Source organism: Dermacentor albipictus, chromosome 8 (assembly GCF_038994185.2).
Source record: "Dermacentor albipictus isolate Rhodes 1998 colony chromosome 8, USDA_Dalb.pri_finalv2, whole genome shotgun sequence".
Classification (NCBI taxonomy): domain Eukaryota; kingdom Metazoa; phylum Arthropoda; class Arachnida; order Ixodida; family Ixodidae; genus Dermacentor; species Dermacentor albipictus.
This window is the reverse complement of record NC_091828.1, coordinates 53956594-53984222: the sequence shown is the minus strand read 5'-3', so window position 1 is coordinate 53984222 and position 27629 is coordinate 53956594. Positions and strand designations below refer to the sequence as shown.

At 47.6% G+C, this 27629-nt stretch overlaps 2 protein-coding genes across 2 annotated transcripts; one reads left to right on the top strand and one right to left on the bottom strand.

Moving 5' to 3' along the window:
* Positions 1-1823: 1823 nt before the first annotated feature.
* On the top strand, positions 1824-23481 carry LOC139049257 (protein zwilch homolog). Its single transcript, XM_070524629.1, has 3 exons — positions 1824-1925; positions 3669-3978; positions 21970-23481. The coding sequence occupies exons 1-3, from the start codon at positions 1824-1826 to the stop codon at positions 23313-23315; spliced, it is 1758 nt and encodes a 585-aa protein (XP_070380730.1). The 3' UTR covers positions 23316-23481.
* A 704-nt stretch (positions 23482-24185) lies between these two features.
* LOC139049256 (uncharacterized) lies at positions 24186-25957 on the bottom strand. The gene is made up of 4 exons (XM_070524628.1): positions 25153-25957; positions 25016-25072; positions 24756-24871; positions 24186-24302 (listed from the first exon to the last, which is right to left on the bottom strand). The coding sequence occupies exons 1-4, from the start codon at positions 25199-25201 to the stop codon at positions 24186-24188; spliced, it is 339 nt and encodes a 112-aa protein (XP_070380729.1). The 5' UTR covers positions 25202-25957.
* Positions 25958-27629: the final 1672 nt, after the last annotated feature.

Genomic DNA, 27629 nt, shown 5'->3' with positions numbered 1-27629 from the left:
AGTTCTTTCAAAATTAGAAGTAGTTTGCGTTGAGCCTTTGCCCTCTCATCAACATTTCTGTGGAAACAATTCAGCACGTGCCATGTGCAGAACAATATTGTACTATTTCGAAAGAGAGAACTTAGACAAAGACATGAATGAACTTCGCATTCTATCATTACTGCTGTGCAGGCTGTTATAACAAATGGGTTAACGTCTACAAATTTCTAAAACATGGGCCGAACGATTTCTGTAGTTTCATTTCGCACTTATGCGTAGCAAACACATCTTCCATGACCACGGCCATCTTCGACAATAATTGAGTACAAGACATAATTTTCCCTGTTGAATTTATAAGTGCCCTGAGCAAATATTTCCTCAGAATACTTTTCAAACATTTCACGCACGTGGCTAGGTTGAATGAGGATAAACTGAAGGTTGTTGTCATTATTCTTTTCATAATGAATAAGCCAGTCGGGTTTTTTCTCAATTAAGCTTTCTGTTTGATGAATCAACATTTTACCATGTGCCTCTCAAGTTCGAATACGAGTGGAATATCCCATTTTATAGTTGTAGACATCTTTCGTTGTTAATGTCTTTCCTGGTTTCCGCCTAACCATGTTCTTAAAACCTTTTGGAGCGACATTGCACTTGACTATTCTGCTTTCTCTGTACTGCCTAGAAGCCTTTTCTGAGAAAAGATGTTATACAGATCAAGGCTATGGTTATGTTGGTCTTTTAGCTGGCTTATTATGTAGTGTAACGCCGGTTCTTTACAAAGGACAATTGAAAGAGACATTTTGCAGTTAGTGCTGTTATAGCTCTGGTTAGGGCGCTTTCCAATTCCCCGCTGCCTAGCAGAACTGCCATGAATACACTGGTCAGTGATTCTGATAAATTCATGATCTTTACTGTCTGCCGCAAAAGGGTGCTATTTGACCCGCTCACAGAAACTACGTTTCCCTTCCTTGCACCAGGCATCAAAACATTCGTTTTGCTCCTGCTCCAAATAGTACATCTGAATTACTTACGCATGTCTTGACAGAAGCTGCGGCATCAGAGCTGGCAACACATCAATCAACCTGGCATCAAGGCTGCGCTGCCGAATGTTTACTTGGACCTGCATTGAGCACCGCCTGAACAGAACTGTCAGTCGTAATGCCACATTTTTGTATGGAGACAGCCTTGTCGCTGTCTGAACTAGATTTGGAAGAGAAAGAACCCTGACGATGCCTGCACCGCTTTCCGGCATTGGTCTTGGCCTTTCTGAAGTACAAATAGCTTTGTCAGTCATACTTGTACGGCTTTTGTAGCCAGCAACCTCGACCACCCACAAGACTGATACAAAATCTACTGTAGTGGCCTGCAAACAGCTTTGCTGCTGCTTGATGGCTAAACAGCAGTCATGGGCACTCTTGTGTGAGTTTGTGGCTTGCCCTTGCATGTTTGCACCTGAGGCTGCAATAAAAGCGGGTATACCTGATTGCTGCTTTGCCCGCCTTACTACTGCACGCAAAGATGCAACTCCCTGCAAGGGCTTCGCAGCTGTGTCAGCAAGTACTCTGCGCCGCCTGCCTTGTCTTTGCTTACTCAGTGTCGCAGCTTTTCTGCGGTTCCTCCTTGATGTGACCAGAGTGGACTCACCAGCATGGGAAACATGTACCGCCTCAGCCACACCCTCTCTGGTTAAGAGAGGAGAAGGACTTGCCTGTACGACTCCTCCCATGACCCTGGAACAAGTGGTGCTAGCACCTCGGCTGAGGCTCACAGGCTTAGCAGAAGGAACATGGTCTTGAAGCCCCACCTGAGCCTTTCCCCTTCTGGGTACCTTTGAACAATGGGTCATGGGTCAAGACCCAGGTGCACCAGGTCTTGCTGCCCTTGCGGCGAACGCGAAAAACGCCAACGAGAGCAAAGCCAGGACCCTGAAGGGCACAAAGAAGCTGGTCGGTGTTGCAGGCCTGCAAAGAAGCACGGCTGGTCACCTGCGCGGGTGTTCTTGGCTTCACCCAAGATGGCTTGCTTGCTGCAGGAGAAATAAAGTTAGCTCCAAGGGAAGGAAAGTCGGCACTGCTGAAGGCAGGTGCTGCAGGTGGTTCTTCCCAGCCACTCCAGGAAGATGGCGACTGCCTGTCCTTGTAGTTGTACAGGCATCGTTCGGCCCCTCTCCACAGTGGCAGCCAGGATGCGGGCCTCCCTGTAGAAGTAGTGCCGGTTTCCGTGGCGGCTCGGGTGCACACTATCCCTGGCAAGGTATTTTGCCCAATCTTCAAACAAGCCACCCATTAAGTGGATGTCCTGCTCCTGACACAGCTCCTGCAGCGCAGCGTTCACCTTTTTTTACCTTTCGTTCATGCGGCGCAACTTAGGCGCCCCCGCAGGGGCGTCTGCATCAGCAGGCGTTTGGTGTGTTGCGCCACCACGTACCCGAGCACACGAGGGTTGGACCCTCCCGCGTGTAGTCGTGCGCGGCTTAGCCGTGTCCGGGGAAAGGGGGATCCTGGAGGTTGAGCCGATGCCGGGTGATCGGACATTTAAGGCCCCCCAGCGGAGGCAACACACCTCTTTGGCCTCTGCTTCACGTAGACGGCACCCCCGGACTGACCCACCCGGGGGAAATCGGCAGTCGCCTTTTCCTGTCCCCCTCTTCAATCTTTTTCTTTCCTATCTTCTTTCTTGTACTGTCCTATCATCTCTTCTCTTCCGTCACTTCCTAATTTTTCTAGGCGGCTAGGGTTAACCTTGTGTATGTGCCCTCCCTTGGGTATGTTATATTAGGTTATAGCAGCAATGCACGGCTGGCGTCTGCAGCCTTACACGTTAAGTGCTACAGCGTCCCCCTGTTGGGCTCCATGGTGGGTGGCCGCCATTGCCGCGGAAAATGTCCGAAATATTATGGGAACACCTGCTTTTCCACGTCTGCTTGATCGTCACCCTCAAAAGAGGGGACGCACCGATGAAATTCTAAGCCTATTCAAACCAAAAGAAATTTTCCCCCGATTCCAAGTCGTTCACAGCGAAACAACAGAAAAACCAGCTAGAACCGTATCTCCTTTCCTTGTTGCTAAGGGCTTGACTGATGCACTTGGCCCAGGCTATAAGGTCACCAAAATGTCGAGCGGGGATCTCCTCCTTGAAATCCATGATAAAGAACAGCACAGCAAACTAAATAAACTTGTGGCATTTGGAGATATACCTGTTACCGTTTCACCCCATCGGTCTATGTGAACACAGCACGCGGTGTAGTATCCGATGCAGATCTCATTGACTTGTCCGAAACAGAGCTGTTGGAAGGCTGGAAAGAGCAAAATGTAATTAACGTACAAAGAATCATTATCCGAAGAGAAAATAAAGAAATTCCTACAAAGCACCTGATCCTCACCTTTGCCACTTGCGATCTGCCACAAACAATAGAAACTGGATACACGAAGATAGCTGTCAGACCATACATCCCTAATCCAAGAAGATGCTTCCAATGTCAGAGATTTGGCCACGGGTCGCAGAGCTGCCGTGGTAAACTTACATGTGCGAAATGTGGAGCCCAAGGCCACGCTTCAGATAAATGTGAAGCAACACCTCACTGTGTAAACTGTGAAGGTGAACATCCAGCATACTCCCGATCTTGTCCCAACTGGAAAAAAGAAAAAGAAATAATTACCTTAAAAGTACACGAAAATATCTCCTTCAAGGAAGCACGAAAAAGGTGCTCCCCATTCCACACCAAAACGTACGCCGATGCGACGCGTCAGGGGGCAGCGCCGCACCGGCCTGCGCCACCTGCCCGGCCCGCGCACAGCGAGTCGTTGGCTGTGGCATCCCCCGCCCCCGAGGTGGAAGCAGTTAAACCTGCGCCACCTACCAAGACACAGAGGCCGGCTACCCCGGGTACGTCGGGCCTCAAGACCACGCCTCGCCAGGCGAGGTCTGACAAACAAACTAGAAGCCCGCAGGCGCGGGCGTCCAGTGCCTCCCAGGAGGCAATGGACACAACACCGGCACGTTTGGTGCCGAAACACCGGCATGGCTCTCTCGAGCTCGCCAAAACAAACAAAAAACCCATAACAGGGCCAGACGACGGTCCTGTTACCTAAAGTACACCACTACACACCTGAACACAGAACATTTCTCATCCTCATAAAATGGATGTACAAATTATTGATTGGAATGCCCGTGGCATTCTAAACAACTTAGATGATATCAAAGAAATAATACAAGAATTTAATCCTAGGCTGTTCTGCGTTCAGGAAACACACCTGAAAACATCAAATACAAATTTCTTAACACAACACACATTATTCCGGAAAGATCGCGATGATGGCCATGCCGCGTCTGGTGGCGTGGCTATTATAGCCCAGAGGTCAGTTGCTTGCCAACACCTCCACCTTCAAACTAATTTTGAGGCAGTAGCGGTTAGGGCGATTCTTTTCGACAGGTTGGTTACGGTCTGTTCCCTCTACATACCACCCGAACATCGATTGCAACTAAGGGATCTTGAAACACTAGTCAATCAGCTTCCGGAACCATTCATTTTAACAGGTGATGTGAACGCACATAATACGCTATGGGGCGACTCGCGCTGTGATGCAAGAGGGCGTACTATAGAAGACTTTCTTTTATGTACCGGTGCAGTTCTTCTCAATAAAAAAGAACCCACCTTTTATAGCACCACACATAGGTCATACTCATCAATAGACCTAACCATAACCTCTCCATCTATAATGACGTACCTTGATTGGAAGGTCCTAAAAAACCCTTACGGAAGTGACCACTTCCCTATTCTCTTAACTTTAACAAAACGAGCTGATCCCGCTCCACAGATTCCCAGATGGAAAATCGACTCGTCGGATTGGAAAATGTTTCAAGAAATCACATATTTACAATACGATGATTTGAGTTCTTTAAACATAGACGATGCTGTGGCATATTTAACTGGTTTTATTTTTGACGCCGCTGAAAAATGCGTAAAACAAACTAACGGACTTGCCAATAAGCGTCGTTTGCCTTGGTGGAATGACGCATGCAAAGAGGCACGGAAAAAACAAAATAAAGCTTGGAGCCTGCTTCGTGACTCTCCAACTACGGAGAACCTCATTAATTTCAAGAAGGCGAAATCACAGGGCAGAAGAACACGACGAGGTGCTAAGCGAGAAAGCTGGGAAAGATACATATGTAGTATCAACTCTTACAAAGATGAGGGTAAGGTATGGAATAGGGTGAACAGATTAAAGGGCAGGGAAGCACAACCGCTTCCTTTAGTAAACGCTCAAGGCAACACCATGAAAGATCAGGCAGACTTCCTGGGTACGCATTTTGAAAATATTTCTAGTGCATCACACTATTCGCCAACTTTCCTAAAGTTCAAGGAACGCATAGAGCGAGAGCGCCTTCAACGAAAATGCGCAGCAGATGAACCTTACAACTGTCCCTTTAGTCTCGCTGAACTGAAGGCTGCTCTCATTTCCTGCAGCAACTCAGCACCAGGTAGTGACTGCATAATGTATGCAATGATCAAGAATATGCATCCAGAAACATTGAACACACTTCTGTCCCTCTACAACACCATGTGGGTATCTGGGCATATTCCATCCTCATGGAAAGAAGCGATTGTCATCCCAATTCATAAGCAAGGCAAAGACCCCGCATTAGCCAGTAGCTATAGGCCAATAGCACTAACAAGCTGTATGTGTAAGTTATATGAAAAAATGGTAAATCGGCGTCTAATCTATTTCCTGGAAAGCAACCGTCTACTTGATCCCCTTCAGTGTGGTTTCAGGGAGGGTAGGTCAACAATAGACCACCTAGTTCGCATTGAGGCAAATATTAGGGAGGCTTATATACACAAACAATTTTTTCTCTCTGTATTTCTGGACTTGGAAAAAGCCTATGACACGACATGGCGATTTGGAATCTACGCGGCAACATGCTAAATATGATAGAAAACTACTTGACTAACCGCACGTTCCGTGTTAGAGTGGGCAATGCCCTGTCCAGGCTATTCACTCAAGAGACTGGTGTGCCACAAGGAGGCGTGCTTAGCTGCACCCTCTTCATTGTGAAAATGAATTCCCTCCACAAAGTCATTCCATCCTCAATGTTTTATTCAATATATGTAGACGATGTGCAATTAGGATTTAAGTCTTGTAATCTTGCTGTCTGCGAGCGCCAAGTCCAACTCGGACTGAACAAGGTCTCACAATGGGCAAATGAAAATGGCTTCAAGCTAAACCCCCTCAAAAGCTCCTGTGTACTTTTTTCTAGAAAGAGAGGTTTGATACAAGATCCTGAGATTATGCTGCATGGACAACACCTACCACTCAACATTGAACATAAATTTTTAGGCATAATACTCGACTCAAAACTAACCTTCATTCCTCATATCAAGTATTTGAAAGCTAAATGCCTTAAAACAATGAACATCCTGAAAATACTGTCACATACAACATGGGGAAGCGACAGGAAATGCCTCATGAACCTCTACAGGAGCCTTGTACGATCGCGGTTAGACTACGGTGCCGTTGTGTATCACTCAGCTACACCCAGTGCTCTGAAGATGCTGGACCCTGTGCATCATCTTGGTATCCGCCTCGCCACCGGCGCCTTTAGGACGAGTCCGATTCAAAGCCTCTATGTCGAATCGAATGAATGGTCGCTCGATCTGCAGCGGTCATATTCTACATTTAATTATTTTCTGAAAGTACATGCTAACAAAAGCCATCCTTGTCATCCCACCATAAACGATATGACCTCTGCAACACTCTTTCATAACAAACCTACAGCCAGAGAGCCATTCTCGATCCGTGTGACAAAGCTGAGCGAGGAGATGGATGTTCCTATCCGTGAAAATAGTGTAATGGCTCCTGCCAAGCCGTTTCCACCGTGGTTGTGGCGAATTATTGACTGTGACACGTCATTTGTGGAGGTAACGAAGCACGCTCCAGAGGCGCACATTCATATGCATTTTCTGGAATTACAATTTAAATACTCTTGTCCAGAGTATTACACAGATGCGTCTAAATCACATGCTGGCGTGTCATACGCGGCCGTCGGCCCATCCTTTTCCGAGTCCGATGTTCTGCACCCTCAAACAAGCATCTTTACTGCAGAGGCTTATGCACTGTGGTCGGCTGCGAAACACATTAAACAGTTAAAATTACATAAGGCGGTCATATACACAGACTCATTAAGCGTTGTGAAAACATTGATGTCATGCTTCAACCTCAGAAATCCAGTAATTGCAGATCTTTTCTCTCTCCTCTGTACTATTTATGCCTCTGGCCAACACGTAACGATATGCTGGGTGCCTGGACACAGAGGTATTGAAGGTAACGTCCTGGCAGACCGAATTGCTACCTCCTTAGACACAAAAGCTTCCAACACGTCCGCAGCCGTTCCGGTCTCAGACCTAAAGCCGTACTTACGGAAAAAACTCAGAACCTACTGGCAGCATAAATGGGACTCTGAAACCCATAATAAACTCCACACAGTTAAGCCACATTTAGGATACTGGCCATCACTGACCAAGTCCAGACGAAGTGATGCCCTATTCTGTCGTCTCAGAATAGGGCACACTTACGGTACACATAACTTTCTGTTGAGTGGCGGTGAACGTCCAATATGTAGTAGATGCGGGGAGACACTCAGTGTTCAGCATGTCTTCCTAGAATGCCGCGAAACACTAGTCGAGAGGAAAAAACACTTCCCTTTAGCATACAGTCAGTGTATACCACTTCACCTGGCACTGTTTCTAGGCAGAGAACCACTATTTCACATGCAATCTACCATAGCCTATTTAAACGACGTTGACACGCTGCACGTTTTCTGTGCAAGAAATTCGTAACACGGCCTCTTGCGAGAAGCCACTGTTGCGATGTGAACCTTTGCTCTAGCACATGCCTCCAGGCCCTTGTACTCAAGGGATCAGCGGAGGCTGTTGTGCTATTCGTCAACAACAATCACCCTTCAATTTTTATTCATGTAACACTATTACACCATTCTTGTACATCCTATACTTATAGCATACCCTACTTCAGCCATTCTCATACTTTTATTCCTTGTGTATTTTATGCAACTTATTGCTCTCAGTTTTAGGCCTCTCTACAGCCACATCACATCAGCCATTAGTCCATTCAGTGCTCATCAAGCCATTAGTCCATTCAGTGCTCATAACCATTGTCTTGGCGCTCTTTGGTCACACTTGGCCCTTGCGCCATTAAACACTACATATCATCAATTTTACGCACTCTACAGCGAATATTTTTAGGCCACTTTACAGCCAAGTCACATCTTCCATAATACATCGTCAACATTACAACTTGTCATGGCGCTCTTTGGCCAAACCTGGCCCTTGCGCCACAAAAAACCACACATCATCAACTTAGAAGGCTGTGCTTCGCGTATGCGGTATTCATTCTGCCCGCGAGGGAGAGTGACAGAAAATTCAACCTGCGCCACGGGATTGCTTGCAATTATGTCACGACCTAAGCGACGGTACTTGTCTATGTTCATGTCAACAGGCTCAACAGTGTTGTTATTGCCGACGTGCACAGTGACAACGTCAAAGCTTCCTAGCTTGTTGACAATCATTGAAAGCAATTGCTTTCTATCTTTACCCCCCTGTGCGCGCTGACCTCAACAGCCAGCTCACGACGCGACGGGAAATACTGACCGACGTATTTCACCATCGAATCGCCAACCAACAAAGCGCGAGTCATGGTGACCAGGAGTGCACAATCAAGCTATTCTAGACTTATGAGCCAACGCTGAATGCTGCACGCTAAGCGAAAAATGATCTAAGATCAATAAAAACCTGAAAGAAATGCGGCCAGAAGTGTGGTAAATCTCAAACTAGAAAGTTTCGCGTATAAAACCGCGGCTACACGGAAAATCTGACAACAGAAAAACAGCAATTATGACTTAAATACTGAAAGTAGGTTGCACAATACTACACTAAGAATTACACAAGGAACCGTATGATAGTGGTTCAACAGAAGAAAAAGCTGCTTCACGATTGCGTTGACGTTGTCGAGGAGGACCCCCCAAGATGACCAACAGCCTAGCTCTCCCAACGATCACTGCACTATACGTGAAAACACAGCTTTAGGATAACATCATGACATAACGAAAGTAGAGCAATGCGCTAGGGTAACGCGACCTTGACGTCAATAATCACTTGCAATATGAACGTGTAAGCTGTCAAAAATATTTTGAACGTCACCGTATGCGACGCATATACATTTATCGTAATTATGAATTCATGTATGAGAATGCATCACTCTACTGTGGTCGCGCGACAGTGTCGCAACGCAAGACAGCAACATTGCGTACGCGCTTGTGTCCCGTTAGCACCGAGCGCGCGCGTCAAGACGCACGTACCTGTCATCACTGTTGCAGCTTAGAAAATGAAACTCGTGACCGCAAATAACTAAATTTGCGGATTCACCGCCATGCAAAATCGACGGTGCGCGAATGACTACCCAGATTCTATGTACGAGTATACGTTTCGAACTGGGTTTATTGTTTTCACATTTTCTCTGTTATTAAATGTTTTTCATCATGCTTTATGTCTTATGTTACGTTAGTCAGTCAAGAATTTTATTGAAGTCCTGAGGGGGTTTAAGCCGTTGGAGATTGCACGCGGGGAGCTCCTTGGGCCGAAACCGTAGGCGACGCCCAAGTCGGGACGGGAACGTGGTGACGCTCCGCCAGTTCTTGGGCCCTCTGGACGGCCTTGAGTTGGAGTGTGAGGTCCGGGCTTCTGAGGGCTTCTTCCCATTCGGGCTCACTGGAGAGAAGTAACCTGGTAGAGGTAACCTGGAGAGAGGTGACCCTCTCGTAACGCGGTACATTTCTAAAGCATGTGCGAAAGTGAGCAATAGAGTTCTGGGCAGTCTGGGCAATTTGCCGTGTCTTCTTTTTTTTCTTTTCGCGCTCCCTTCATGCATTCTAGATCGAAACTCGCGTTTCGGCGATCGTTCGTCTTCACCCTCGTCATGTTGTATCGTGGTGATTCATTGATCAATACCACGAAGAATTACCATGAGGATATGCTGGTGCAGGCGGCCGAGCAAATTTTGCGATGACACAGATCGCCGAACGTTTAATTAAGCTACTGGAAAAAATACTAAAGAATTAACATCATCAGGAATTCACGTGCAGTGCACACAAAGGAAAAAGTAATGCCGCCGTAGAATTTCCTTTCGCAAACTTTCCGTTTTCCCTTCATTTGGAGCTTCAAACCTCGGGTTCAGCCACATGGATGTTTCCGCCGCCACCGAATATTTCATTAATTATGCCAAGCGAATAATTTGTCCTGTCAAGTTTGTTTTATTCTTGGATTGCCTTCCATGAGTGCATGACCATGTCCTACTTGTATTGCCCCTTGAGATGGAACTGTTGTGGTTGCAACAGCTGACTCAGACGTTGTTGCTGATGTATTGATTTGTGTTCATTCAATAAATCATATAATAGTAATAATCTTTATTTGCACTGTACAGTGCGCAGGTGAGTGGCAATGATTAGATATGCCGCTTCTTTTTCAACGTTTTGTGTTTTTTTTCCTGCCATATCTGCCCTGCCTCATTGACGACTTGCTGAGAGCAAGTTGTCGTTCTGTTTCTTGGAATTTTGGACATTCCCCTTGCGATCATCAATCCAACTTTACCGTTGTGTACCAGTCTAACTAAATGGGCAGCAGATTAAAAGAAATTCGGAAGGCAACGCAAATTCCAACTTTCCATTATCAACTTCGAGAGGGCTCGCACAGTTTATTAACATGCGCAATTTAGGGCACTTGGTCCTAACATCTTTGCAGCATTATAGCAGCGTTTTGATTAGGATTAACGCAGTTGTTGAAATTGTGGCGTTCTTTCCAGATACCATTTTTAATATTGCAGCCCATTGACTTACGCTGCTGCATTGCGGTGGAGTTCAAGAGATGGTCGCAGGGGCGATGTTGAGAATTCCTCGCTATGTTCAGCCCAATTTCTTTCCTGCCGGTTCGAACTACGAGACTTTTCGAACTCTAGGGGTGTCTAGCCGTGGGATCCGTTTTCTGGATTCTATATCATGTTAGTGAACTGTGCATACGCCCCGTGCCTCGCCTCTCGGCGAGGGTCCTATATGTATTCATTCCATAATGAGAAATAGGCTTTAGTAGACTTTACTGTAAAACATCCCTGTAATCTTGTGAGCTGCGCAGAGGGACAATAACTCACATACATCGCTATTATGTTTGAATAGCTGAACTGAAAAAAACGAACAAAGGACAAAGTAAGGTAGACGAGAGCGTCTTTGTACACTGCATACATAGTCCTAAATACGGACACTTGCAATCATTAACAGAATGTAACAGCTTAATACACAGTCATCGCTATCATTAGCACTTCCGCCAGCAGACACTGACTGGGTGGACTAGAGAAAACGGTTACTTGCGATCAATTACACAATCTAACAGCTTCATACACAGTCATCATAGTTGCAGCCCAGCAAACGGGCTATGAGTGGGTGCTCTAGAGAGCAGGGACACTTGCGATCAGTCGCACAATAACAACAGCACTGAAACTTTAACATACCTCGAATGTCACTCGCATGGCCCAAGTATGAATCCACGATGTCTCCTTGAGAACCCTCATTTATACTGGCGCGCAATTGTGTAATTGGAATACTGCATACGTACAGGGACATTCCACACGGCTTCGCGTATGTGACTTTCGCATGTCCCAGTCATCGTACTTGGTGACACTCGTCATAGTGTCCTTTCAGTTCTCCGCAGCTATCGAGTATACACTATGTAGTGCATTACGTCCTGCTTCACCCGCGCCTCTACACCGCACTGAATTATTTGTGTCCACCCATGTAGCAGTCGCTTGCTTCTTCGATTGCCGATTTTGTGCCTCACAAATATACGAAGGCGGTCGTACGGGCAGGCTGCGCGGTACCCGTGGGTCAAAAATTTCTGGTACAAAGCAAAACCGGTAGAACCTGCTCAAGAGCGGTTGCGTGTGGTCACTCCAGAAGTTGTCGTCTCTTGCTATCTCCTGCACAAACACTTTTCTACGTTTTCACAACGAACAAACAAGCTTGTCTCTTAGTTACGTTGAGCTGCCCTTAGATCTGGTACCAATAGTCGCTTCTGCTTTTTAGTGCAATCTTGCCACTGGTGTCAATGGTCATGGGATGCAGCTTTTTCTGCCCCATTGCTTCGGCGATGGTCATGGGTCTTGCTGATTTCGGGCACTTCGCTTCGACAACATTGTGGTTTCCTACTAGGCCGTGAGGACTTCCGGCCAGGTAACAATGCGCAGGGTGGACAAACAGACTGCTCGTTTGCACCTGGATCCCCAGATGCTCCTCCAGCTCCTGAACGGCTGGCGCTTTGTGTTGTGGGCCGAAGCGCATTGCGTCAGTACAAGCAGAATTATAGAAGAGACGAAGCGGTGAGGCGCTTCCTTCCCTCCTGCAACCATACTGTGCTCTCGGCCTGTCCTCGTTCTCGTTGCTCTTGCGACATGTTTCCAGAAAGGTTTCGCGTGCCTGTGTGAAGCGTTCTTCCACGTCGGGGCTCTCTGCGTTCGGCGCGTAATTATGATCCACGTTCTCATTTTTATGCGGCAGCGAGTCCTATCCTTGGGTGCTCCTTACCCTTGATTTTGCGGCGATTTTGTGAACCAAGAGTTCTTGTCAGTCGCGTTTCCTTCCTGTTTGCGTGGCTTTTCGTCCATCGCCCTGGGCTGCTTTTGTACATGCTCTTATGCAGCACACGGTGATAGCCTCCTCGGGAACTGAAGGATACTGCCGCACCGAGGCATCTTGTGCTGTGTACCAACGCCTCTGGCAAAAGTTCACGCGCTTGCCTCCGACGAATTTCGCAACTACCAAGTTGAAGTGCTCCGCGGCATTGTTGTCCACGTTGTGTATTAAGCTGATCGAGTTGTCAGGCACTCGATTCATGGCTGCGAGTATTTCCTCATACACGCCCGTGGACCGCAGCTCGGGAACTCGGTTCATTTCGTCATTTTGGGGCTGGTACAGAAGTAGGTCGCACAGTTCTGGTGCTCGCCGAACACTAGGCTTGGTCCATTTCTTATGTCGGCCTCAAGTTATCTTATTCTCTGATGGAGAGCGCTGTCCTGCGAATTGCGATATCTTACTGCAGAGGTGACGCCACTGCGCAGCCGCACTGCTGCCTCAAGCAGGAGCACCTTGTGGGAGGATGGCAGCCTTTGTAGTCGTTTTCGCTGGGAAATATCTCGGATGCAACCTGAGTAGTTCCGTAGGACATCATTGCGGCCTTCTACCTTCTGCACAATGTGACGGCCATAAGGCGCAGCTTCTAGCACGCACTTCTACGTGCTAGATTCACCGTCGGCTATCAGCCTGGTGTATTTTAGACCGTGGATATTCAGGCTGCGCCGGAAATCTTGGACAATTATGTCACGCTCCATGCTTGTTGCGCTACCGCGCGAATTTCGGCAGGAAGTGTTCTCCCTCGGTCCTCCAATGACCTTTTCCCTTGCGCAAAACGTGCAAAATTTATTTCGCACGCCTACGAAAAGAACCTTCGTCCGGAATCCGATGATGGCGGCCTGGGAAGAAAGGAAGGGCAATGACACTCAAGCATTTTATAATGTGTCAAAAACGAACGATCCTTTCAATTTGTGCATCTGCGACTGAAAGTGTGGGAAATAAGAATAAGAAAAATAAAAATATGTGTTTTATTATGGATAACCGCTCGCATGCACGGATTTTTCGGAGTATCCTCGACGGATAAGGGCGCCACCGATTATGACCATGCCAGTTTCTGGCGGCTGTAGTTACTATCCACTTACAGCTCGAAAATAAAAGCAACATTTCTTCACGATGAGGCTGTGCAATGGGTGGAAACATCGAGGTGAAATCAAAATGTACTCATTTCTTTTCAATACTCCGTGGAGAGACGTGAAATTATGCACGGATTCGTCACATGTTACACTACTGCAACAAATGCGCATTCCCTAGATTTTGTAATGCACTTACATCATAAATGTTTTTGTAAGACGAAAGGAAAATGGGATGCGCCACAAAAAGAAACTGCGAAAAAAATAGTATTTGAAGTCTGTCTAACGAAATGTCCTTTTAATAGCGATAAAGCCTTGTCGATTGAGCTACCTGTCCTGGAAATGTGCACGTTCCCTTCGTTTTTTCACCACGTATGCACTTGTAGACCTTGCAAGTGAAAAGTAAACAACTATGCGAAAATTTAACGCTGTATGCGTACGCTCACCGATGCACGTTCTGCGTGGCTTGAGTTTTCACGAAGGAGCAGGTTGCGAATGCCGTGCTCCGCAAGTACACGTGCGGACTAATGGTGATGACGAGCACATCCAGGGCATTCTACCAATGACAAGCAGCTCGCGTGCAAAGAGACTATGTGAACCACTCACTCATTGATGCCGGGCATAGCGTGCTCTGGAGTGAGGCGTACTGCTAAAGTCTGCTAAACGCAACATTGCAATTGTCTTTGATTAAACCGACATTCACCAGCGCAGGCAGTGTGACAATGGGAGAAACGCTTATACGAAACGCTCTTCATATCCCTGTTGCAAACAGTACACGTGTTCACTTTCACTAACAAGTACCTTTTAATAATAAGAACAATTACATTACTATTCACACATGATTTTCCTGGTATTACAATGGTGGAACAGTTCATTACATGGAATTAGCTATGCCATTGACCTATCAAGTGCGTCATATGTGGGTACACGTAGCACCGTATGCATTCTCAACCATTTTGTAATGGTGCATATTCGAGGTTTCACTAAATTATTCCCGTCATCCTGTACACCTGGTTAGAGTGAAGTCTTTCTGTACAGAAACAGTGACATCATAGTACAATAATTCGATGAGTTGTAGCCGCTATAGATGGGAGAGATATCAATTCACAAATGGCACCGGCGTGGTGGCTTAGAGGCGGTCGCATTTCGCCAAAAGTGAAACGTAAAAAAGGCCCGTGCATTGTGCGCTGGCTGTACATTAAAGAGCAGGAGACGGTTAAAACTCTTCTATAGCGTGCCTCGTAGTGAGATCGAGGTCTTCTTGTCATGTGAAACCACGGACATTTAAACAACCCCCGCAGGGGCGTCTGCGCAAGCAGGCGTTTGGTGTGTTGCGACACCACGGACCCGAGCACACGAGGGTTGGACCCTCCCGCGTGTAGCCGTGCGCGGCTTAGCCGTGTCTGGGGAAAAGGGGATCCTGGGGGTTGAGTTGAGGCTGGGTGTTTGGACCTTTAAGGCCCCCCGGCGGAGGCAACACACCCCTTTGGCCTCTGCTTCACATAGACGGCACCCCCGGACTGACCCACCCGGGGGAAATCGGTAGTTGCCTTTTCCTGTCTCTCTCTCCCTACAACCTTCGTCTTTTCCTTACTTTCCACCTTTCCTGTCTCCTTCTCATTTCTTTATTACTTCCGACCTTCCTGGCAGCAAGGGTTAACCTTGTGTGAGTAGCCAACCTTGGTTATATCATATTGGGTTATAGCGGCAACGTACAGCTGGCGTTAGCAGGCCCTGTATTTCAGACCCTGCAGCGTCCCCTTGTTGGACTCCATGGTGGGTGGCTGGCGTTGCTGCCGAAAACTACACGTCCACACATGGCTACTTCCTTCCCTCCATTACTTGATCGCCCTCAGAAAAGAGGGCGCACCGATGAAGTCTTTCAATTTTTTGGCCGCCAAAAAGAATCGTTCCCCCGTTTCCATGTTATCCATTCCGCAAAATCAGATAAACCAGTAAGAACTATCTCACCCTTCCTTGTTTCTAAGTCATTGACTGAAGCCTTTGGTCCTGGATATAAGGCGTCGAGGATGGCAAGCGGTGATCTCCTCTTGGAGCTCCGCGATCAAAAACAATATGACAAATTGTCAACATTAGTATCATTTGGGGAAACCCAAATAATTATAACCCCGCACCGCACGATGAACACCACCCGTGGTGTTGTCTCTGATGATGACCTGATGGAGCTCACTGAGGCTGAACTCTTGGAGGGCTTCAGTGACCAGAATGTTGTAAACGGTAAACGAATTAAGATGAGGCGAGATGGAAAAGAGATCAAGACGAAGCACCTGATACTCACTTTCGGCTCAAGTGTCCTTCCCGAGTCCATCGAGGCTGGTTATATCAAACTTCGTGTTCGGCCATACGTTCCCAATCCTCTCAGATGTTTTAAGTGCCAACGTTTCGGCCACAGTTCACAGAACTGTCGAGGCCGGCTGACTTGTGCCAAGTGCAGTGACAAAGAACATTCCTCTGAAACGTGCCAGAACACTCCGCATTGTGTTAATTGTGATGGTGAGCACGCCGCGTACTCGCGGTCGTGCCCTTCCTGGAAAAAAGAAAAGGAAATCGTTACAATCAAGGTCAAGGAAAACATAACTTTCAGAGAGGCACGGAGGCGGGTATCATACCTGCCCAAGAAAACCTTTGCCGATGTGGCGCGTCAGGGGGCAGCGTCACAACGGCCTCCGGCGACTGTCCGACCCACACGCAGTGAGTCGGCAGTTACGCCATCTGCCCCCACGGTGGTTGCAGCTAGCGCTGCTCCGCCAACCGAGGAAAAGGGGCCATCGACCCCGAAGGTGGGCGCAGCCGAGGCTGCCTCAACCTCCCAGGTCCCTTCCAGTGCTGGCAATGGCCGGCGCAACCGAATCCCCCAGGGAACCCCACCGACCTCCGGGCTGGTGGGCGCAGGGGTCCTGCCCTCCAAGGCGGGCCCTTCCCCTGGTGACTTCTCGCTCGCAAGAGCACGTGTCCGGCGCCTCACAAGAGGCAATGGACACCACAACTATCCCCAAGGCGCCCCAGGCGTCTAAGGAGCGGCGAGGTTCCCTCGAACGCTTCAAAAAGAGCAAAACCCCGGTTACAGGGCCTCGAAAGGGCTCTGTAATCTAAGACATCCCTTCCGTTTCCGTAAACACAGCACCAATTAAATTTAAAATATGGATACACAAATCATTCAGTGGAATGTCAGAGGTCTACTTAGGAATCTAGATGATGTTCAAGAACTTATCCATAAACACAATCCAAAAGTGCTGTGTTTACAGGAAACACACTTAAAATCCAAAAACACAAACTTTCTCCGTACCTATGTTACGTTTCGCAAAGATCGCGATGATGCCGTCGCATCATCGGGTGGTGTGGCGATTCTCACTCATAAAAGTATAGCATGTCAATCTTTACAGCTACGTACGCCCCTTGAGGCAGTGGCGGTGCGAGCTGTTCTGCTAAACAAACTCATCACTATTTGCTCGCTTTATATACCCCCACATTACAAATTAACTAAACATGAATTTCAGTCCTTTATAGATGAATTGCCAGAACCTTATCTGGTTCTAGGCGACTTCAATGCACACAACTACCTTTGGGGCGACCCTCGTATAGATGCGCGAGGACGTCTTGTTGAACAGTTCCTTTTCTCTTCTGGTGCTTGTCTAATGAATAAGAAGGAAGCGACATACTATTCTCTTGCAAACAGAACATTTTCTTCAATAGATCTTAGCCTAGTCTCCCCGTCACTACTGTCTGAACTCGAATGGCAAGTTAACAACAATCCTTACGGAAGCGACCACTTCCCAATACTGCTTAGAACACCTGAAGAAAAGGAATATCCACCACAGGCTCCTAGGTGGAAAGTTGACACTGCCGACTGGGAAAAATTTCGAACTCTATCTTGTATTTCGTGGGATGACATGTCCTCGCTAGAAATTGACGCTGCTGTCGAATATTTTACAGCCTTCATAATAGATGCCGCATCTAAATGTATATCACAAGTAAATGGTCTGTCCTGCAAACGGCGTGTCCCCTGGTGGAACGACGATTGTAGGATCGCACATAAAAATCAGAACAAAGCGTGGGGGTTGCTACGCGCCTCCCCCACTGCAGAGAATCTTATTAACTTTAAAAAAGTAAAATCACAAGGCAGGCGAACCCGCCGGCAGGCCAGAAGAGAAAGCTGGCAAAAGTTTTTATCAAGTATTAACTCGTTTAGGGATGAGGCCAAAGCCTGGAACAGAGTAAATAGGATTAGAGGGCGGCAAACACATTCACTCCCCCTCGTAAACCCACAAGGCGATACCCTGCTTGAACAAGCAGACTCACTTGGGGAGCACTTCGAGAGTGTATCAAGCTCCAACCATTATTCGCAAACATTCCTGAAATATAAAGAAATAGAAGAATGCAAGCCACTCATCAATAAATGCCGACAGAATGAACCCTATAATTGCCCATTTAGTGCTGCCGAGTTGAAAGCTGCCTTGAGCGCATGTAAGAGTTCCGCACCAGGATCTGATAGAATCTTATATGAAATGCTCAAAAACGTACACAATGACACGCAACTTACACTACTTACACTTTTCAACACCATCTGGGATGCAGGGTACCTTCCAACCGCGTGGAAAGAAGCCATTGTAGTCCCTGTTTTGAAACAAGGCAAAGACCCTTCCTCGGTGGCAAGTTACCGCCCGATAGCCCTCACAAGCTGCATTTGTAAGGTGTTCGAAAAAATGATAAATCGGCGACTTATTCATTTCCTTGAAGAGAGCAAAATGCTTGATCCTTATCAGTGCGGCTTCCGAGAAGGGCGCTCCACAACCGATCATCTCGTGCGTGTTGAAGGGAATATCCGGGACGCATTTATACATAAACAGTTCTTCCTATCGATATTTCTCGATATGGAAAAGGCGTATGACACAACGTGGCGTTACGGAATCTTAAGAGACCTGTCAGAAATGGGCATCCACGGTAATATGTTTAATATAATAAAAAGCTATCTTTCAAAACGTATTTTCCGGGTAAAAGTCGGCAATGCACTCTCACGTCCTTTTACGCAAGAAACGGGTGTACCCCAAGGAGGCGTGCTCAGCTGCACGCTCTTTATCGTGAAGATGAACACGCTTCGTGCTTCACTACCACCCGTCGTCTTTTACTCTGTCTATGTGGACGACATTCAAATAGGTTTCAAATCTTGTAACCTCGCAGTCTGCGAGAGACAGGTACAGCATGGCCTGAACAAAGTGTCAACGTGGGGAGACAGGAATGGATTTAGGATCAATCCTAACAAAAGCTCTTGTGTTCTTTTTACAAGAAAGAGAGGACTTATCCCAGATCCTTGCATAGAACTGCGTGGACAGCAGATACCTGTAAACAAAGAACACAAATTTCTGGGTGTCATACTTGACTACAAACTCACTTTCGTCCCCCACATTAAATATCTTAAACAAAAATGTCTGAAAACAATGAATCTAATGAAACTTCTATCCCAGACTACGTGGGGTAGTGACAGGAAGTGTCTAATGAATATCTATAAGAGCCTCATTCGATCACGACTAGACTATGGTGCCGTGATCTATCATTCTGCAGCCCCGAGCGCGCTAAAGATGCTAGATCCGGTCCACCATCTAGGAATCCGACTGGCCACAGGCGCTTTCAGAACGAGTCCCATACAAAGTTTATATGTAGAATCAAATGAGTGGTCACTTCATCTGCAGAGAACATACATTAGCCAAACATATTTTCTGAAAGTCCACTCAAATCCACAACATCCCTGTTTTAATACCATTAATGACATGACATATGCTACACTCTTTCGCAATCGTCCCTCCGTAAGACAGCCTTTCTCGCTGCGTGTGAGGGAGCTTAGTGATCAAATGCATGTCCCACTCCTCGAGCTCCCCCTAATGCATCCAGCCAAGCTGCTACCTCCTTGGGAGTGGCAGCTGATACAATGCGACACATCTTTCGTTCAAGTTACAAAGCACGCTTCAGATATCGAAATCCAAATGCATTTCCGGGAACTCCAGCACAAACACTCCTGCACGGAGTTCTACACAGACGCATCGAAGTCACATGACGGGGTGTCCTATGCAGCCGTCGGGCCATCCTTCTCGGAATCCGACGCACTGCATCCGGAAACTAGTATCTTCACGGCTGAGGCCTACGCAATACTGTCGACCGTGAAGCATATAAGGAAATCAAAACTCAAAAAATCAGTTATATATACGGACTCCCTAAGTGTTGTGAAGGCTTTGATATCGTTCTGCAAGCACAAAAATCCTGTAATAATTGAACTCTATTCCGTCTTATGTGAAGCATATTCATCTAACCAGTATGTGATTATATGCTGGGTGCCAGGTCATAGGGCCATCGAAGGTAATGTTCTGGCGGACCAGATGGCCACGTCAGTTGCATGGCATTCTGCTAATCCCACCGCTGCAGTTCCTGTCACGGATCTGAAGCCCTTCTTACGGAGGAAACTACGCAACCACTGGCAACGCCTATGGGACGCGGAAACAAATAATAAGCTCCACGTGATCAAGCCACAGTTAGGATTCTGGCCCTCTGTAACAAAATCACGCCGAACAGATGTCCTATTCTGTCGTCTGAGAATAGGACACACATTTGGCACGCATAACTATTTACTCACTGAAAATGATCCTCCAACCTGCGGTAGATGCGGGGAGAGGCTGACCGTCCTCCACGTCCTCCTGGAGTGTCGGGAAGCCGAATATGAAAGAAAGAAACATTTTCCCTTAGCCTACCGGCAGCGCATCCCCCTTCATCCTGTTATGTTACTCGGCCAAGAACCTTTGTTTGACGCCAACGCAGTCCTAAATTTTCTGAAAGATGTTGTCTTGCATGTTTTTAGCCCTACATGTTCATAGCGGGTCCTCTCTTCAGAGGACGCCGCTGTGATAGCTCCTTGGTATAGCACATGCCTCTAGACCCTTGTTTTCAAGGGCTCTGGCGAGGCAGCAGTGCTCCAAGTAATTTTACCATCTTATACATTTTATATTTTGCATCATTCTTGTACGATGGATTTTAATGTTCATAGTATTCGTCATTAGTCATCGCCATAATTTTATAGTACGTAGATTTTACGCACTTTACAGCGAATATTTTTAGGCCACTTTACAGCCAAGTCACATCTTCCATAATACATCCTTAACACTACCACCGGTCATGGCGCTCTTTGGCCAAACCTGGCCCTTGCGCCACAAAACAACACACATCATCATCATCATCATCATCATTTAAACAAGGTTAACTGCACAAAACCTGAACAGATTAGCTGTGGTTTCTGAGTTTAGGGACACTTTTGATGTACGCTCACGGTGCAAACAGCAATGTACTTACTGACAACGTGTACCGAAAAGATGAAGTTTATTGCTCATAGGAATCCGCCTAGCATCACTGCTCTTGTAAGTGGCACGTGGCAATTGTAGGTGACCAGAGAAGGGTGCTTTTGCGATGCCATTGTTGCCTTATTTTATGACCTAAGTCAAATGTTGTGGGGAGCAAAATAAACACGTGCTCGGAGAACGCTGCGGTGTCCTACACAATGGGGAAACAACGAGAATAATGTACTTTACATTTTTCATACATTGACGTAACACAAACACTGGCAAAAGCGACATATTCATGCACAAACTCAAACAAAAGGCATTGCTACAAAATACCCGCCCAGGTGGAAACTCGGCAAAGTCTATTGTACTTATAAGTGGTTTATGATGAGAGATTATCTTCTTCGCGTTCTCGTGGCTAACTCCTCTGAATAAGACGGTGATGTGTGTCCCAAACGGGAATGGCACGTCCCCCTGCCCAGCGTCATTCCATCTTGTAAGCCAGAAGTCAAGGGTATTGTCCGGGAGTGCTGCATATTAGAAGAACGTTTCTTAATACAAGAGCTTCGATTCACAAGTGTTGCCAACATCTTTTCCTAGAAAGAAATAGGGAGCGGCGCACGAGTTAGCACATTTTCCTGTCAGTGTAAAAGACACTCAGGTAATGGGATCCTGAACGACCTTTCGGGCTTGGGAAAAAATGAGAGAGAGAGAGTCCGCGGTAGCACAAACTGCTGTGAACCGCTTAGCTAAATTATGCATTTTTCAAGCTCTCTCTCTCTATTCAACACAAGCCTGCTCCCGCTGCGTCCCCTGTACAATATTGCTTATACAAGCTCTGCCCACGGATGAAGGAAGGACGCTCCTGAATGCGGTAGTGAACATACTGAGCACCTGTGGCTACAAGACAGAAATGGACACTGTGGGGGTGGCATGCGATGGCACCGACCCCCAGTACACAGCCTTCCTGGGATACCACCGCGGAGGGGGCACCTGCTCCCGGGTCATTGTCTCCTGCCGGGGTCCAATTGAGAGCAAGAAAGACCTGCCAACCTTTGGCTGCATCCAGAGGAAACACTTCTGGGGATTGTCCCAGTCACACACTCATACGACGATGCAGGTGAATTCGAAGTACGACATCCTGCGCCACTACGACCCCTCGCAGCAAAGCAGCCGTGAGGACATCATGGTCCTTGAATGCTCCTGGAACAAGGCTGCTGTGTTGCAGCAACCGCCATGCGCCGACGCGCTCTGCCATCTCAACGTCCAGACCTTACCTGGAAATGAGCGCAGTGCCGCACGATCTGTGTACAAGGAAATGAAGTTTGCCAAGCAACTTGTCGAGTGTCTGACTACGGGAGCAGTTGCGTGGGCGCCGGATCTCAGTGGGCCGACTCTCATTGAGAAGGTGACGACGCTCCTGCAAGGGTCCCGTAAAGGCAGTTATCGAGGAAAGTCGGGGACGCCTTTTGCAGACGTCGGCTGGAACTCAGTGGACTTTGACCTCTATGTTGAGACAGTGGTCATGAGCAAGCGGCAGTCCGTGGACTTCACTGACGAGATGTGGAACGCCATGTCAGGCTGTGGGACGTACCAGGAGCTCAAGGAAGGCTTTTGCATGATATTTCACGCTGTGCAAGCTGGGGAAATCAGACCATTGATTGTTCCCAAGAACGCAACCACGGTAGGTGCCTACCTGCGAAACATGAGCCCTCAGTTCCGGCAGGAGGGGACCATGGGGGGGCTAATGCCGGTGCCCATGCTGGCTGAGATCGGGCTCCAGAAACTGCAGCGAGACTTTGTCAATATCTTTGTCGGTCTGGAGCTGGCCAGCCAGGAGCAGCTGGTGCCGTTCCTTGTGTGCCCGACCAAAATGGACGAGGCCCTCGGTGAGCTGTGGAAGCTGCAGACGGTCCTGGACATGATAATGCTGTGCAAGGCCTACCCCGCACCTCCACCACTTATAAAGGAGGTTTCTTCGGGTTCGCAGCGACCGCCGGTTCTACGATGCACCAAGCACAGTCCCCGAGCACGAGCTTCTGCTGCGCGCTTCATGCTGCCGATGCTGCTGACTGCGCGCACGTTCGTCATCTTCCTTACAATATATATATGTTTGTGTGTGTGTGTGTGTGTGCTACAATGCAAGAACATATGTGAACAAAACATAGCTAGTAATAACTAGTGAGCACTGCAGAAAAGTTGAACATGAAAACTAGTAATAGTAAAGACATACTTCGCTCAGCTGAACTGCAATATATTGTAAATATCACAAAGACAGCATAAAAACTGGGTAGGACAGAGCACTGACTGTTAGTTATGGTTGCAATATGCACATTAAATCTAGACATAAAAAGTCAAAAGTAAGGTGCCGGAAATGGCCATGTCTCTCCAAGAGACCACTGAGGAACAAAAGGTATACATTTTATAATTCCATCTCATATATTACTGATCTAATTAAACTTTAGACACATGACCCCTTGTGTGTCACAAATGCCCAGCTCTCATTACCTATGCATGATTACCAGCCTTGGTGAAAGAATGACTTGCACTAATGTTTTGAAGAAACATCGGTAAAAATGCTGCTTGTTCTCAACTTTCTGCTGGAACAGCATACTTGTGTGCAGTTGTGAACGCAGTTGCCTATAGGGCTCAGACAATATGTTTTGGCTGCACAGGTACCGTCTACCGAACACCTGGTTCAAGATAGTTAACCTCGGAGTGGCACAGCATTTTTTTGTCACCTTGCCAGATAATAAAGCCTCAGCAGCTGCAATCACCTGCGACTGCTCGTAAAGGTGCCATAAGGTCAGGCAGCAAACAGATACCATGTAGCAAAACTTTAAGAGTACATTGTGTGAGTCGAGGTGTGTAATTTGTGCCTTAGTTCGGCAACATTGCCACAGTCACAGCTATTCATTGCAGCTCCTAAATGTCAACCACATCAACATAAATTAAGACACTTCCTTCAGTATGGCGGCAGATGCTCAGCTGCCGGCTTTCTAAAACCATGCGTTATCGTCAGACAGTGCCAGCACAGCCCGTAGCACATCTTTCAAGCACTCCGGACGAGTACTCCAGGATCCTGCTCCAGGATCCCCTCCTGGGCTGCTGCCGTCCGCTCTGCCGCGACAGCGAGGCGGGTTGTGGAGGCCTCGATTCTGCGCCGCACCTGGAATGAATAATCATGGTGGAACTGTTCGCATTAGTTGCTGATTACTCGCAACCAGCTCACGGCTGCAAGCTGCTGTTGTGAAGAATTGCAACGTCCACAACGATTCCCTCTCTGCTGAAGAGCCACTGGCCTGATGGCATTCTTTGGCAGTGTCAAGCGTCGCGTACAAGCTATACCCTCTTTGTTTGGACAGACAAAGACCTGCTGGAACTACTCTTCCGTCATCTATTCTAATGCATCTCTCACCACCAAACAGCCCTTTTCAGGGCTAACCAAACTTTCGTCCGGCGGCTGATCGTTGGCAAGATACGTTACCGAGCCCTCTATACAACGCATATTTCTTGTTTACATCCCCAGCTGATTTGTTTTTCAGATTCATGATTTACTTATAAGAAAGGATAAAGCATATTTATGTCCTTCATGTAAAATGACACCAAAGGGCCTACGAACCTGCAGCACCTCGTCGCCGTGTTCCAGGTTGCGGGCGCACTGCGACGACATCGTCGTCAAGGTATCCACCCGTCGCGGTCGCTGTCGACGTGGTGGCCGAACAGGGTGCTGCAACACTGAAAGCATACAGCATTTTCTACAGTTGCACTGCATTTTATGGTACGAATAGAAGTGGCTATGGCCATGTTATGGCTTATTGGGCTAGTTCAATACAATACAAGAGCTCATTTTATTTAACAGCTTGAGGATCAATAACTTACCAGGTGCAGCGGCCACCCTTTCGGTAGGTGACGCCCCGCGTGGTGGATCCTCTGCCGCTGTAGAGTAAACACATTAATGTTTACGAACTGCACACACACTTGGCAATAATTAAAACACTCATTACTCTGATGCTTACGTGTCGCTGTCCTCACGCCCGCAGCCTCGTCTTGGACGACGACTTCCATCGCGTAGGTGGGGGCGTGAGCCTGCTGGAAAGTGTCATAAACGTGGCTATTCTTTACAATGCCTATGTTACAAGTTTTCGTACTAATTTGCGAAAATATTGTGCAATTATTGAGCGCTTAATGATCCCATGTGTTACCGACCTCGTGCACTTCCGTGAAGGCATTTTAATTCTGTGTTAATCACTTAACCCCCCTTTTCCCGAAAGCGCAGCCAACTGAGATTCTAGTTCATTAGCCTCCCTGCTTTTCCATTCTCTCCTACGCTATTTTCCTGTTCACCAACGGTGTCGCGTTCTGCTAAAGGTAGCACTTACAGATAATGGCAAACTCTAAACCGGCACCATTCAGGAACCCATGATATTACGGCGGCAGTGTGCTTCCCTCTTGGTAGGGGAGGTCCGTCACGCCGTGGAGGCGGACCGTCCCGGTCATCTGCAGTACTCTGCTATGGAAGCCGTGTAGCCGCCCCCCTCCTGTGCTTCTGAAAGTACACGCCAATGTCAAAGGACAAATCGCCCAGGCCATTGGACGGTCACTCACCTTTGTTCTTGGGCAAGTGCGGCGGGCCTCGAACACCTGCTTCCGCCACCACTCTTGCCACTGCTCGGTGGTTTTCACGACGGGGCCTTGCGTGTTGAGCTGGTCGGCTAGCTGCTGCCACAGCCGTCGGCGGTCGCCAGCAGTGAAGCGAGGCCCCAGCTCGCTGTATCTTATAGCCAGCTGGGGATGCTCTTGCATGAAGGCGACCACCGTCTCCTTCTGGGCCTCCCACACGCGCGGCCCCTTCGGCGGTGCTTCTACGTTAAAGCGCCATGGCTTCAACTGAACGACTGAACCAATGCCTGCCGCGTGACCCGAGAAGCTGGTTCCTGCCCCCCTCCTCTTTACTCTTCCCCACCCGGGTTAACCCGGGTCGGCTGCGAGCGCTAGCTGGGGTGGCCGCTGGAAACCTAAATCATGTAGCCCAGCCTCCGAGTTTTTAGCGGCGTCTGTTGCAATCCCGGAGGCAGGACCCACAATCTCTCGTCAAGCGATTGGTCGAGCGCGCGCCAGCCTAGTAATCGTCATTTCCTCCGCAACAGGAAGTGGGTCGGCTGCGAGCGCCGTCTCTCTGCGACTACCCTGAACTACGGGAACCTCCGCTCCAATGGGAAGACTAGCGACGCGGCAGGCATCTAGTAAAGGAGGCATTGACTGAACCAACCGCTTCGAAATTCGCGCAGTGTGCTTGAAACGGGGTGGTAGCAAGCGCCATCACTAAAGGTTTCGCAAAACTGCGACACCACCTAGCGCCATTAACCGCAATATTTCCTTTCAGTCGTTTTGCATTCCAAATCGAATCTTTGAAAAGCAACACCAACACATTTTGCTACTCACTCATAATAGCAAAATATTTCTCAACATGTTGCAAACGCTTCTTCTCATTATATTGTACGGTCCCCAAGCAGACGTCAAAAGCGTGACGCAGGCTTCCACTTCGCTCATTGGCTGTTTGCCTCCTCTCGTTCTCGCGAACACTGCGGACCGCATATTTCGTGACGTTTAGAACGGAGACGGTCCGTTCTATTTTGGAACACGTACAAGATCGCACCCGAGACCAGCGACGCTAGCGTCGTCTGCTGGCGTCGTCTCCACTATTGCTGGTGGACTATTTCAAAAAAATCGGAAAGTGAGTAGCGCCATATAATAGTTCCGGATTTTAGGCCATTTTAACGCCTTGCTGTTGATGGGTGCCTCAGATATGATGAATAACTGAACATATGACTTCTAGCGTTCGGTTGGTGGAGTGTAGCAGGGAGAGGTGGTACCTTATAGTAGTCTGTTTTGGTGGCGTCTTGCACGCATTCCATATCGGCTATATTTGAAATGAAGTGTCTTCTTTTCATGGAAAAGAGGGGACCGGTACAAAATGCGGTAAGCCCTGACGAGATCCGGTACCCATACAGTTGGCAGTAATAATAAAAAGGCAAAAAATTACATAGAAAGCATGACAAATATGTCAAAACAACGCTACAATGCGCACAGTGAAACTTAATTCGGGAAGACGAACATGTGCAAGGTAATGTGCAAGCACTCAGTTATACGCGTACAAATACAATGCGTACATGACTGGTGGATTAAGGCGAAAAAAATGCAACTACAGCTCTTGTCCGCAACAAAGACAGAGAGAAACATGTAGATACATTTTCTTACATTTGAATTTCGCCTTCAATCAAACGTTTCGTGTTTTTCTTGAACACATGTTTAGATGAAAAGAAATCACCTTTAAAGGAAAATTTGTTGAGGGCGGCGTTGGGTACTTGAAAATTTAACTTTTGTTTACCATAATTCGTGCGCGTTCCTGGTTCACGCAGTTTTACATCATGAAGGTAGTAATTTATAGTACTGTCAGTAGTGGAGTACAAACTTTCTATGAATGTATTGGAAC